This window comes from Xenopus laevis, chromosome 8S (assembly GCF_017654675.1).
Source record: "Xenopus laevis strain J_2021 chromosome 8S, Xenopus_laevis_v10.1, whole genome shotgun sequence".
NCBI classification, from domain to species: domain Eukaryota; kingdom Metazoa; phylum Chordata; class Amphibia; order Anura; family Pipidae; genus Xenopus; species Xenopus laevis.
Genome location: NC_054386.1, coordinates 65307947 through 65322577, shown reverse-complemented (window position 1 = coordinate 65322577; position 14631 = coordinate 65307947). Strand labels below are relative to the sequence as shown.

Here is a 14631-nt window from a genome sequence, read left to right as displayed (position 1 = left end):
AAGAAAGAAACCTCCCCAAAAACAATGGTAGCAACAGGAAATAGGTTTGTTCTGCCAGAAGGTAAGAGCTGGGGAGATCTGGCTGAGGAAGAGAGGCTCAGGGAGGAAGAAAAGAGAGAGAAGATGAACGCTGGGGCCTTGGGGAAAAAGGAGCAGAAAGAGGAAAGAGGGAAAAGAGAGTGGGGAGGAGGTTTTGAGTCAAGAGGGGGAATGGGAATCCCTAGAGGAGGATATTGAGAATGACCTGGAGGGTGAGGAGTGTACCCCAAAATTCCAAGTCAAAAGGAGGGGTAAGGAAAGTGGCAGTGCCAGGCAGAAACAAAACAGGATTTAATGATAAGAGAACTTACTTTCATTGAATGAATGTTGGTTAATAATGTGATGCTTTTCTGTTTCTGAAATGTTAATATAATTTTCTGTAATGTTTTTACTTTCAATAAAATTCCCTAACACAAGATAACAGCTCCCTGGTACATCTAAGAACAACACTCAATAGTAAAAGCCAAGTCCCACTGAGACTGATTCAGTTACATTAAGTAGGAGAAATAACAGCCTGCCAGAAAGTAGTTCCATTCTAAAGTGCAGGCACAAGTCACATGGCAGCTAAGAAACTGACAATATGTCTAGCCCCATGTCAGATTTCAAAATTGAATATAATAAAATCAGTTTGCTCTTTTGAGAATTGGATTCCAGTGCAGAATTCTGCTGGAGCAGCACTATTAACTGATGCGTTTTGAAAAAAACATGTTTTCCCATGACAATATCCCTTTAAAGGAACAGTAACACCAAAAAATTAAAGTGTTTTAAAGTAATGATAATATCATGTAGTGTTGCCCTGCACTGGTAAAACAAACGTGTTTGCTTCAGAAACACTACTAAAGTTCATATAAACAAGCTGCTGAGTAGCAATGTGGAAACTGAAAAAAGGCTATATGAAACAGGTTAATTAGTGGATAACAGATATCACTTTTATGTTCTATAGAGATTATCTGTTATCGGCCTTGTCACTTGAGCCTTTTCTCCCTTGAATGGCTGCCCCCAGGGCTACACAGCAGCTTGTTTATAAAAACAATAGTAGTGCTTATGAAGCAAACACAGCAGTTTTACTAGTTCAGGGCAACACTGCATTATATTTTTATTACTTTAAAACTATTTCATTTTTTGATGTTACTGGTCCTTTAACCTGTCAGTCAGAGTTTCTAATGCTAACCGACTACGGCTCCACAAATATGGCAGCCCCCTCATAGATGAACAGGGTAGTAAGAAAGGTAAAAGCATCAGGCAAATACTTTTATGGCAAAATAATAAATAGCATTCAAAGACAATGTTATGATAGATAATAAAAAAAAGTTATTTTCTGATGTCAGTATCTCTTTAAAGAGGATTTACTTTAGATTGGGTCAGTGATCCCCATTTAAAAGCTAGAATGCAAATAATTAAAGAAAAAATTGTAAAAAATAGAATATATAAAAAATTTGAAAAGTTACTTAGAATTGGTAATTCTATAACCTAAAAGTTAACTTAAAGGTGAACCGCATTCAAGGACAAGAAGGTGAACCGCCCCCATTAAAGGAGAACTAAAGCCTAACTAAAGAACCAGGGTTGGGTTTCAATGGAATTTCTATTAAATATTGGTGTTACATTCCTGCTAAGGAATTACAGTATATAGAAAGACTTCTGTTAGCAAATCGCCCCATAAGGATATAACATTACCCACTCAAATCTAAAAAGTTCTCCTAAGCCCAATAATGAAAGAAACCAATCAATGAACAACATTGTAGAATGTGACTCCTATAAACGTTGGTAGAGCTTTATTAGGTTTAGTTTTAAAATGAAAAAAAAAAAAAAGAAAAAGAAAAGTTTACCAGAATGACAAGCTGGTAGTTTTCGGAATCATACGATACTGAAAAAGCACCAACAGCCTTTTTAAAATCTTTATGCGCTGAATCTTTTGCACACCTAAAATTACATATATTTGTTAATGAGAAATACACACAAGTTATTTATTGAAAAAAAAATATTAGACTTGTCTGGCAAAACTGAAAACTGCTTTTCATGCTTAGAGAGGATTTTTGCTTGACAGAATCGCCTGATAGTCCTGAAGAGTAAATTTATGGGATGATGACAATGGTAAATATTACACCTGATGACCGATAATCAACAGATTTACTAGGAGTTCACCGTGTCCTAATGGCTAAACCAAGTATCACAGTTCACTCATCATCCATTACTCAGTAGGGCTGTATTCCAAGTTACACAAACTAGAACCTTAGTGTCAGGTCATTTAGTGGTAAATGAAAACACTTCTGCAGGAATATAAAAGTTATACTGGTATGGGGCCTGTTATCCAGAATGCTCGGGACCTGTGGTTTTTCCGGATAACGAATATTTGTGCAATTTGGATCTTCATACCTTTTTAACTCTTTAAGTGCCAGCAGAACTGAAAATTTTGGTAACGCGAAATGCCAGACGTTTTTGAAATATTTTGCTCTCTCTTACTTTAGGGGTATTTTCTGTTATTTTTTTGGAAAGTAGACATTCTACCAAATCTAAAATGGGTACCCATGCCTTTCTGCTCTAAACTACAGAGTCACAAGGCTTTCCCAAAACTGGCGGTTTTGGTGAAATATATGAAAATTGCCTCAGCATCATATCGCCCGTGTATCATTGCGTACCAAGAAAAAACACCCTAAATATAATTGCCAGGGGTCCTCCAAACAGTTTGGTGCCCATTGTACATAGGTTTACCAAAGTATTTGGCATTTAGAGGCCCCAAAATGAAGTTAACGCATACAAATAGTCCTGTGGGTAACTTCAGCTAATGAAAAATCAACACATTGATTGATTTCTTGTTGGGTAAAAACACAGAAATATTTGTTTACCCTCAAAACCATTTATTTTTGGAAAGTACACATTCTACCGAATCTAAAATTGGTACCCATGCCTTTCTGCTCCAAACTACTGAGTCAAAAGGCTTTCCCAAAATTGGCAGTTTTGGTGAAATATCTGAAAATTGCCTCAAAGCTTCATCCTTCCAGCATGTATCATTACCAGCATAAAGCATCCTAAATATGAATGCTGGGGGTCCGACTGTGTTTAATGATAGTTCCCTTGGATCTGGACTGGGACCTTTACAGGACACTGCCCACTGTTATGAGAAGATCTCCACAGACAGCTGAACTCAAAACGGACTGACACGAGCATGTCGATTTCACTGAAGTTTATTCCAAAACTGAAACTCCCTGTTGAAGAGGGTAGGGGTATTAAGGGTCACAGCAGCTCCCTGGACTACAGGGAGAGGTGAAGAAGAATATAAAGTGAAGTTGTTAATTCGTTAGGCTCAATACAAGGTACTGTTTTATTATTACAGAGAAAATGGAAATTATTTTTAAAATTTTGGATTATTTGATTATAATGGAATCTATGGGAGACGGCCTTTCCATAATTCAGAGCTTTCTGGAGAACGGGTTTTCGGATAACGGATCCTATACCTGTATACAACTTTGCAGGATTACATGTACTTAGACTGACTTAATATTTACCCTGATAAAGACCATCTTATAATATAAAATGCATAGGTAAACAATGTGCACAATAGTGTCTCCAATCTGCCATAATGTAAAAAGCTGTCTCATGCTGTACATAGAAATCAGGTGAAATAGCGAAAAGCCAGTGGGACAGTTTCCAAAACAGACTTTAAAAAACTATAAACCTAAAACAAAAAAATCAGAGGTCCAAACCGGATGTGAACCTCAATATTGTAAAACAGTGGATTAGATAAGGAAAAGGCTTGTTGTCTTTAGCTGCACACAAAACTTTAGGTTTTCCCAATAAATCCTTATCAATTTCCATTTTTTCCAATGTCTAATCTTTTTGATTCCAAACACCTGTGATTATGGTCAGATCTACTTCCTAGTAACACTAGTGATCCATTTGTTAAATGGGCAGAACAAAAAAAGAGTTCTAAGGCTAGGGCCAGATAATTGCAGATTCTCTGCAATCTCCTGCTGCTCCACTTAGTTTCTTAAGGCAGATTGGCATTTAGCTCGAAATGCTAAATGTTGCTTTTCGCAGGCAAAATCTGCCCCGTGTGCCTGCACCAAAGTGGAAACAATTCTTCCAGGTAAAGGCAGAGCAGGAGCGAAGGAGCCACAGGGGAGAGGATTCTGCAATCACCTGCCCCTAGCCTTATGCTTTTTCCTCACTTTCCAGTTCTGATCTCACATCCATTGTTTCATGATCTTCCCTATGCTACCCATTTTTTTTCTTCTGCTCTTCCCTTTCGAATTTCGAATTCAATTCAAGTTTTCAGGTCGATTTAATTTATCCGAGTTTTAAAAATTCTGTAAATTTCGATTGGTCGAATTTCGAATTTATGGGCATTTAGGGGAGTATTTAAAAACTGACATGAATTCGAAATGTGCCTCAAAACACAATATAATCATCAGGATTCTCTGCCTGCAAAGAATCCACAATCATCTGGCCCTACACTTAGAACTTTTTTCTGTTCTGCCCATTTAACAAATGGATCACTAGTGTTAGTAGGAAGTTGATAGTCCAAAAACATTAGGTTTAGGGCACTGACGTTTTTTCCCTGTGCTCCCTTGCATTCCGTTTTAATCACTTCAGCCGCAGGGGAGCACAAGACTAAACACATCCAATTGTTCGATATGGACACACTCATACAGCCGCACATAAGCGATGAGTACGCACCTATAACAAAGAATCGGATGTGTTTAGTCCTGTGCTCCCCTATGGCTGAAGGGTTCTAAACTAAAGCATGGGAGCACAAGGCAAAAACAACCGTGTGTAAGAACCTTAAACCTAATGCTTTTGGACTGCAGGGGGAAACCTAATAAATATAAATTGCTCTGCCTGCTATCACGGGAACACTTAGAAAAAGGCACAGTGCCAGCATTAGAAAGGCTACTTACATTTGCCTTAAATCTTCTGGAACGTCCAGTTTAACCTTGTGAAAAGAGTTTTTTGTTGCAGACTTGTTGGGATTAACAGATCGCAGCCGGTCTATAGTGACTATTTCATTGTAAGTTGCATCACAAGCTGCATATTCTATAACATAAAACTAAAGAACAAGATACAGTGAAAAGGGAGTAGGCAAGAATAAATTATAATTCAAATACATTTTGAAAATGTTTCTCACATTATAGAGTTTTTTTCACAAATCTACACAAAAAATGTGAGAGTTCAAATACAGTTGAGATTGCCAGAATGTATAGTTATGGGCCTGTACATAAAAAGTGGTAATGCAGATAGGAAAACGGGTAGAGGAAACGGGAGGAGGATGGGAGTTGTAGCAAAACTACTACTAAAGGGTCTAATAATAGCGGTCCCTTAAACTCCAGTTTTGGCTGAATCACTAATATTTGTCAACCTTTACACACTTGAAATAGGTTTAAGGGAGTACAACTCAGCACAAGGTAGAGAACTTAAAAAGATGAATAGCTCATTAGGCAATGCTGGCAGGATTCAAGGATTACATTAATATATTACATTATAACATTCCATATTTACAAAGGATAAGCAAAGAAAATAAGCAGACTTATTCCTACCTCACCCTTTATCATTCTAACTTTAGCAAGCCACCAGCAGCATGGCTCTTTTTCATTCGCTCTGGAATACACCTGAAAGACAATATCAAATGAGAAACCTATTATATTATTTTGAATACCCACCACAGATGCATAAAAGTGATGAACCGTATAAAAGGTATCTGCCCAAATACAACTTTCTTTAACTAGAAAAATCCAAAACAACAATGTATATCTGTCTCCTTGTAGAATCTCACTCAATTGGGTATCTTATCAGATCATGGGCTTACATTTCCAACTTTCTGTACAATTATTAAAAGAACAGAAAATTCTCAAGTTAAATGTGCATCTTACTGACTGTATAATTTAAGTCTGCCCGCCGATTACAATCAATATATCCCTCCCCTGTAGCACCAGGCGCTCCAGTTCTTTTATATGCACAGTGTATTACAAAGCACTCATGTTAGCAGACGCATTTATTGGTTAAATAATAATTCCACGATTACCCAGCCAGGGACTGTGATTGATCTACCCAAAATCCAAGATACAGCCCCTTATTGGTTCTTCAGTTAACCAACTTAAGGTGGCCCCTTCAGACTGAGTTGGCAGCTTATCTGCCCATGTATCTGGCCCTCGAACAGGAGATTCTGAAGTATACAATATATGTGTCTGTTATTTGTTAATGTATTTAGAATTCAAGGGAAAATCATAAATAGCATGCACAGTGGCATGATTCAAAGCTATTGTCCTCGCCTTGTATAACTAGTCTACTGAATCAGATTGGTCAGAATAGACTACAGTTCTACTTCTCTTTTCCCTTTGTAACACGGCTACCAATGTGGCACAGAGGGCATACTAATAAATGGCTAATGCAAATTACAGTTGTACATAGAATTCACATAACAATACCAGGAGTTGGCTACTGCTTGTAATATCCGAGAGAATTGCAGAATTTTAAAGGGGAACTACCTCAAAAATGAAAATGTAATATAATCTTCATTATATTGAAGTAAAAAACTGTCTAAATACAATCAATTAAAAATGTTTCTAATATAGTTAATCAAAAATGTAATGTATAAAGGCTGGAGTGACTGGATGTGTAACATAATAACCAGAACACTACTTCCTGCTTTTCAGCTTTCTAACTGTGAGATAGTCAGCGACTTGAGGGGAGGCCACATGGAACATAACTGTTCAGTGAGTTTGCAACCGGTACTCAGCATTCAGCTCAGATTCAAATGCAACAGATATGACCCATGAGGCCCCCCTCCAGTCTCTGATGAGACTTCAGTCAGTGGAAACCAAGAGAGCTCAAAAGCAGTAAGTAGTGAAGTAGTGTTCTGGCTATTATGTTAGACATCCAGCCACTCCAGCATTTATACATTACATTTTTGCCTAACTAACTATATTAGATACATTTTTTTTTATTTTGCACAGCCTATTTACCCAGTTTTTAATTTTACACTGAACAATTCCTTTAAATATATCCAATATATCTTATAGGGGGGCTTCCTTTCCTAGCAGATGTATTAGAGCTCATTCAAATAACGGATTCCAGTACAAACAAAATCTAACAAATTAACTGCATTTTGCACAAATCCTGCATATAGAGAGACATGATGTCTGGTGATAATAGAGTGAGCTCTAATACATTTTCTAGGCAAAAGTACCCCCCCCTATAAGATATATTGTATCTAACTGTCAATGAATATCTGACACCCAACTGCTGTATGAAGAAAGAATGAAGAGAAACAGATGTTGAGAGGAATAGTGACAATAAAATTGATTATTTCAGAAATGGTACAGCATTTTTAATTGGTTGTATTTAGAAAATCTCTTATTTCAGTATGTTGAAGTTTATATTAAATTCTCATTTTTGTGATAGTTCCCATTTAATAAATGCATAAATTCAGGATTTGGTTTGGGATTTGGAACATTTGCTAATTGAGTCAAGTACCACCATATGTCAACTTCAATTTGTTAGAAAAAGGGAGCCCTCAGCAATATACATATTCCCCCTGTATACATACTGTATTTCACCTGCTATATGGGGTATATTTTGCTTATGTTGAAACGGATTAGTAAATATAAAAATATTTTACACGCTACCACAAAACGAGTGTAACCATCAAACCTCAAAAACTAAAGGAGAGACAGATAACGAGAGTTTACTACCTATTGATGTGGGTGTTTGCTTTTTAAAAGAGAACATCTGAAATGAGATGCTAGATGTTTATTAAACACCATTTACAATACTGATTTTACTTACCTCTACCTCATCGCTTTCATTTATGTCCTTATTATACCCCGACGGCGGTGGAAATCTTACATCATGGAACGGGATTTGTTTCTCTTGCTGCCAGCTGCAAATATAAGCATTTATTTATCATACAGCTGTCTAAAGCAGTAGATCACAAATGCTATCACAAATTAACATTATAGCACTTCCCATTAGAACCTGAAATAACGAGAATTGAATTAACAATGACCACAAAGCTCTGATTTATCATGCAACTGCAGGTACTTACTTGTTTTCAAAAGTGACAGTTATAGAATCTTCATGTACATCTTTCACAAACGCCTGTGACAGAAGAAAAGAAAAGTCATACATTAACAAATCAATGATGAATTTATATTGCATAAGTTAGAATACAAAGCTCTTTGCAAATAGCATCTCACAATTAACTTAAGACAATTTGTCCTTATGTTTTTTTGGATTTTACATTTGAATGAAAATAAAGCCTCAAAAGTTATAGGCCCACAACAACCATGACAGACATGCAGCTCTAAAGGGGGTTGTTAACTTTCAAACAGTTTTCAATTCAGTTGTTTTTAGATTGTTCCCCAGAAATAAAGACTTTTTTCAATTACTTTCCATTATTTATGTTTTACTGTTTTTCTAAAATCTAAATTTAAAGTTGAATGTCCCTGTCTCTGGTGTTTCAGGTGTTTCAAATAGCATCTCACAATTAACTTAAGACAATTTGTCCTTATGTTTTTTTGGATTTTACATTTAAATGAAAATAAAGCCTCAAAAGTTATAGGCCCACAACAACCATGACAGACATGCAGCTCTAAAGGGGGTTGTTAACTTTCAAACAGTTTTCAATTCAGTTGTTTTTAGATTGTTCCCCAGAAATAAAGACTTTTTTCAATTACTTTCCATTATTTATGTTTTACTGTTTTTCTAAAATCTAAATTTAAAGTTGAATGTCCCTGTCTCTGGTAATTCAGGTACAGACTCTAAACTGTTACAATTTGCTATATTTAATTGATACCAATAGTTGATACATTTCTCAGCAGCATTTCTGGAGTATTACCAACTATTGTATCAATTCCAACAGCTGCCTGTTATGAAATCCAGGGATTATGCTCAGCAGGGACAAAGATAAGAAATGTATCAACTAAATATATCAATTTAGAACAGTTTACAGGGTCAGCGACCCCCCCCCCTCCCACAGCTGCTTCAGGTGAAAAATGACACTTTACACTTCAATATTAAAAAAACGGTCACACATAGAAAATAAAAACGTCGTTTGAGAGCACCTTAAACCTAAATTTGGATTATTAAGTGTAACCCTTTGTTAATAGGCTAAATTGAAGATGACCGCTGGGATTCATTGCTGGAGAATGTTGGTAGATCCACTTAAAGGAGAAGGAAAGTCCTTTTTTTACTTGGAGGTGCCAAAAGCTAGGCACGTGCAAGTGATCGAACTTACTTAACTGACACCCAGGGCCACCTAGAAGCAGAAAACTGCACCGGCCTTGGATTCTTCCAGCGAGCACCATGGAACGATCGGTTTCCTGCTTCTTCTTTCTTCAAATTTCTTGGGGCAGACACATGCGCAGTATAACGAAATAGCCAACTTTTTCGAGAAAGTTCAGCTTTTCACAGCCGCGAGAAGAAGCCGTAAGACAATCATTCCGTGGTGCTGAAAGAATCATGGGCTGGTGCAGTTTTCTCAAGATTGGAGCACCAGCCCGGAGTGTCAGGCAAGTAAATACGATCACTTGGGATGCCTAACTTTTGGCACCCCCAAGTATAATAAGACTTTCCTTCTCATTTAAGAAGTGAAGCAAATGCTTCTATTTCTGACCTGCTGCAATAAAGATCTAAATAATAAAAACACATGATGATAGTATGCGAGCAAATTGATGTAACATTAGACAGTGCAGTAACATGTTCCACATATCATTGATGGCTATAATTGTCTATATGTGTTGCCTCTGAATGGATTTCAATTTGGAAAGCTGATCATTGTTTTCCCAATGTATACAGCAACGCAAATGGTTGAAAACAGCTAAAATGGTCAATTATATTGAACTATGTTATGCTCCTATTTGAAAAGAGCACCTGCAGACAAAAAATGAGGTGGTAACATTTATATGCAAAAGGTAAATATGTCTGCCCTGACTGTCTATCAAGTACAGAGTTTACATATGATCTAGAAGAAAAAACTGTGAAACTAAACATATAAAAGTTGTATGCTGCATTCCTTATTACCCCAGATATGTAATGTAATATGCTCCCTTACACCATGTTTGGAGACCCAAGCCTCTTGGCTTAAAAGTCGTATGCAGGTGATTTCACATGCATAAATGAGTCCCACCCAGAGTTTGGGTTCAAATAGCCTGAACGTCCAGTGGAGAAAACACTTTCCTATGATAGGTACCCTTTAAGTGGAAATTATATATACAGTATATAATGTGTCTACAATGATAGTACTGAACATAATATTTGTCTTTCGTTTTAATTAAAAAATATGTAACTTATTTTAATTTCTAGCACTGAATAGAGCATGTTGCTGCCAAGCTTACTGTGTAATACAGATGAGGAGCTCTCTCCACCAGGTATATAGTTCTGCACATCTTCTCCATCATCCCAGCTAAGCCTACACAGTCAGAAAATGTGTTTGTTTTTTTTCCATTGGCAGGTACACAGCTAGATCCCTCTTTGGTAAAGGTATACAACCAAGCACAAATGAACAAAATTCAGCCGCACTCCAATTCAGATGCTAGAATAGTGGAAACTAATATTCAGTACCACAGATAACATATAGTTAGGCCCATAAATCTTTGGACAGACAACTCTTTCTAATTTTGGTTCTGTACATTACCACCATGAATTTTAAATGAAAGAACTCTGATGCAGTTGAACTGCAGACTTTCAGCTTTAATTCAGTGGGTTGAACAAAAAGATTGCATAAAAATGTGAGGAACTAAAGCTTTTTTTTTTTAAACACAATCACTTCATTTCAGGGGCTCAAAAGTATCTAGACAAATTAAAAAAACTGAAAATAAAATGTTCATTTCTAATACTTGGTTGAAAACCCTTTACAGCCTGAAGTCTTGAACTCATGGACATCTGGGTATCCTACTTTTTAATGCTTTGCCAGGCCTTTGCTGCAGCGGCTTTCAGTTGCTGTTTGAGGGCCTTTCTGTCTTATGTTTAGTCTTCAACAAGTGAAATGCAGCTCAATTGGGTTCAGATCAGGTGACTGACTTGGCCATTCAAGAATATTCCACTTCTTTGCTTTAATAAACTCCTGGGTTGCTTTGGCTGTATGTTTTGGGTCATTGTCCATCTGTATTATGAAATGCCTCCCAATCAGTTTGACTGCATTCAGCTGGATTTGAGCAGACAGCGTCTCTGAACACCTCAGAATTAATTCAGTTGCTTCTGTCCTGTGTCACATCATGGATAAATACTAGTGTCCCAGTGCCACTGGCAGCCATGCACGCCCAAGCCTCCCACACTGCCTCCCCATATTTTACAGATAATGTAGTATGCTTTGGCTCATGAGCTGTTCCACGCCTTCTCCATACTTTTTTCTTGCCATCATTCTGGTAGAGGTTGATCTTGGTTTCATCTGTCCAAATAATGTTTTTCCAGAAGTGTGCTGGTTTTTTTTTTTTTAGCAAAGTCCAATCTAGCCTTTTTATTCTTGATGCTTAGGAGTGGCTTGCACCTTGCAGTGCACCCTCTGTATTTACCTTCATGCAGTCTTCTCTTTATGGTAGACTTGGATGTCGATATACCTACCTCCTGGAGAGTGTTGTTTACTTGTTTGGCTGTTGTGAATGGGTTTCTCTTCACCATGGAAATGGTTCTGGGATCATCCACCACTGTTGTCTTCCGTGGACGTCCAAGGCATTTTTGCGTTGCTGAGTTCACCAGAGCTTTCTTTCTTTCTTTCTCAGGATGTACCAAACTGTAGATGTGACAGTTCTAATATTGCAGCAATTTCTCGGATGTTTTCTGTTTTTACAGCTTACGGATGGCTTTTTTCACCTGCATGGAGAGCTCCTTTGACCGCACGTGTTCTGTTCTTCACATTTTTGTTCAATCTTTTTTGTTCAACCCACTGAATTAAAGCTGAAAGTCTGCAGTTTGACTGCATCTGAGTTGTTTCATTTAAAATTCATTGTGGTAATGTACAAACCAAAATTAGAAAAAATGTGTCTCTGTCCAAAGATTTATGGGACTTAAGGTGGCCATAGATGCAAAGATCCGCTCGTTTGGCAACATCTTTCCCGATATGCCATTAACAGGCATGGCTATATCGGGGGTAATCTTATTGTTCGGCCGTATGGCCGAAAAATCAAATTACGATGTGCCATGAGCTCCGGGGGATCGGTCGGGTCAAAATCAAACCTGACTGATCGACCAAACGACCGATCTCCGCCGGGTGAAAGATTTCGGCACACGCCACACACGATCCGAAAATCGTACGAATCCTCGATTCGTACGATCGGATCTGTGTGTCTATGGCCACCTTAACTGTAACCTGACTACATCCAGTTATGCATCTAAACTCAAGTGCTGTTGAATTGTGTTTCTTGATGGCGACAAGCTCTTTTGGGTACAAGGCAGCAGCATGCACCAGAGGCTACAACATGAGCAAATCTGCCGTGTAGCACCCATTTCATGATGTTGCACTTTATATCAGCAGGCAGCAAACTGCTGCATTACAGAATAGGGGTATCTCCCTTCCACATTCACATCAGTACACAGCTGGGTCATGTTCCTAGCACATTGCATAAGGGCTTTTGCACCCCCCCTCCAAAAAAAAAGATGTAGTGTTTTTCACCAATGCATTGAGCTTGTAATATTCTACAGTTGGTCCTTTAATAAAGGACATGTGTCACAAAATAAGTTTTTCTCCTGCAGTATTTAAATAATATACTCTTATGATGTAAAAGGCTTTGCAATGCAACCAGGTACCTGCAGGAGAGAAGGATGCCATTTTATTTGAGGTTCCTACCAACAGAAGGGCTCCAAGGGGAATTATATAGCACTTGACAGTGAGGAGGCTGAGATTTCCTAAATATTCATTATTATTATTATTATTATTATTCACCCAGACAGAGCTTTGCATGTTGTACAGAGGAATATATGATCTGCCAGGCTTATACCATAGATCTCCTTCCCCACCCCAGAATAGATCTGTCCAACAGCCAGGGTTCGCCCCGGGGATCCCCCTGCCCTGATCTCAGCAGTGTTACAGGCGGGAATCTCCCTCCCCACTATCAGTGCTGGAAAGAGTGCGGCCAAGTTTGCAGCAAGTGTCCCCCAGTGAGGATGCAAGTCCAAGCAGGCAGACTGCTGTGGGTAGGCTCGGGCGGAAGCTGGTGCTGATGCTGTTAGACTGAGGGGACAGACCTATGAATGGATGGAGGGGGGAGTTTGCAAGTCATTATCGTGATGCACAGGCCTAGACACATCCCGCTCCGGCCTTGGACTTGCTAACAGAGATCTCAGGATTCCAGGAGGATTATTACAGCATAACAAAGGCGGAGTTTCCGGAAAGCAGCCAGTCTCACCTTGTAGAAGGCTCCATTGGAGCCCCGCACCTCCACGGCCAGCTCCTCCATGTTGGCTCCGCGCGATGCCTTGGTTACGGGCGGCAGATAAGGCGGGTCTCCCACCCCCCGCCCAGGCCTCGTTTCTGTCAGTGTTCCAAAGCCAGCATTAAGCCCGCCGCCCGCCAGCTTTGCGTCTGCTCTCGGGAAATGAAAGCGAAACGGGACCCCGTCCAGCAAGGTATCCCCAAGACCGCCTCGAATGTAAACATTAAAACCGTGTCACGTGACAGCAGGCCGCGGCTTAGAGCCCGCCCATTCGCAGAGGCTCTGTTGGTGCAACCTAACCTGCCGGTTTCCTTCCCTTCTCGGTGACTAACCCGTCGATGGACACACAATGGAACCAATGAAATCGAAGGCAGCTTTATATATGTATTTATGATTGTGACGGCTGCACACGTAGGGTGGGACCTGGTAAAGTTGGAATGGTGCTCAGCAGACAGGGGTGTGGCAGAAGAGCGCGTCTGGCGGCGGGAATGAAACACGAGGGAGGGGAGCTCTGGGGTCGCCCCTGTTCAATCTCCGCTAAATATAGTGGAGAAAACCGCCAAACGTTATCATTGATGCAAAGCAACGAGGGAGATAAGCAGAATGTGATACTTTACTGCAAAATAAAATAAATGACACAATAGGGGACCCTAAGCCCTAGGAATAAAAAGCAATTCAATAGATAAGCTTTTCCTTATTATTCCATATCGTGTGATTGAAAATGATCTGCCATTTCTGGGGCACACTTTAGTCAAAAGTTATACAAAATAAAATGCGTCTTTCTGCTCATTCAACAATTGCTCTGGAGAACCAGGAAGTTAGAAATTAAAAATACTTTGGCCTGTGTTATATTGCTGACCAGGAATACAGTGTACAGCGCTGGCTCACGATAAATGCGCTGTGCTATAACTTGGGTTACCAGCCTGGCCGGTAAAAATGAGGGTTGATCCCAATGTTATTAATAGGGAAAAAAGATAAATCTGTAGGAAGGCTGCTATTTTTTTCCGGAAAAGGTGGCAACCCTAGCTATAACATTTTTTTTTCAATTTGCAGGTTTATTGTGCTTAGATATAGTAAGAATACAAACAAAGCCAAGATCTACATGTTCAGTGACACATAAGAGCTATGTAAATCGTTGAAGAAGCACGATTAACACAATGAGGAAAAATTACATCCTGAACATTATACTCATATGTAGAAGGAAAAGGAGAAAAATTATAGATGAAAGAAT

At 38.8% G+C, this 14631-nt stretch overlaps 1 protein-coding gene across 1 annotated transcript in view; it reads right to left on the bottom strand.

The window, feature by feature from the left end:
- fmr1.S (fragile X mental retardation 1 S homeolog) overlaps positions 1-13816 on the bottom strand; it is a 36390-nt gene extending 22574 nt beyond the window's left edge. Inside the window, 6 exon segments of the mRNA NM_001096495.1 lie at positions 1866-1959; positions 4935-5083; positions 5571-5642; positions 7819-7912; positions 8078-8130; positions 13374-13816. Of these exon segments, the coding sequence (NP_001089964.1) occupies positions 1866-1959; positions 4935-5083; positions 5571-5642; positions 7819-7912; positions 8078-8130; positions 13374-13424 (513 nt within the window). The 5' untranslated portion in view covers positions 13425-13816.
- Between the last annotated feature and the right edge of the window lie 815 nt (positions 13817-14631).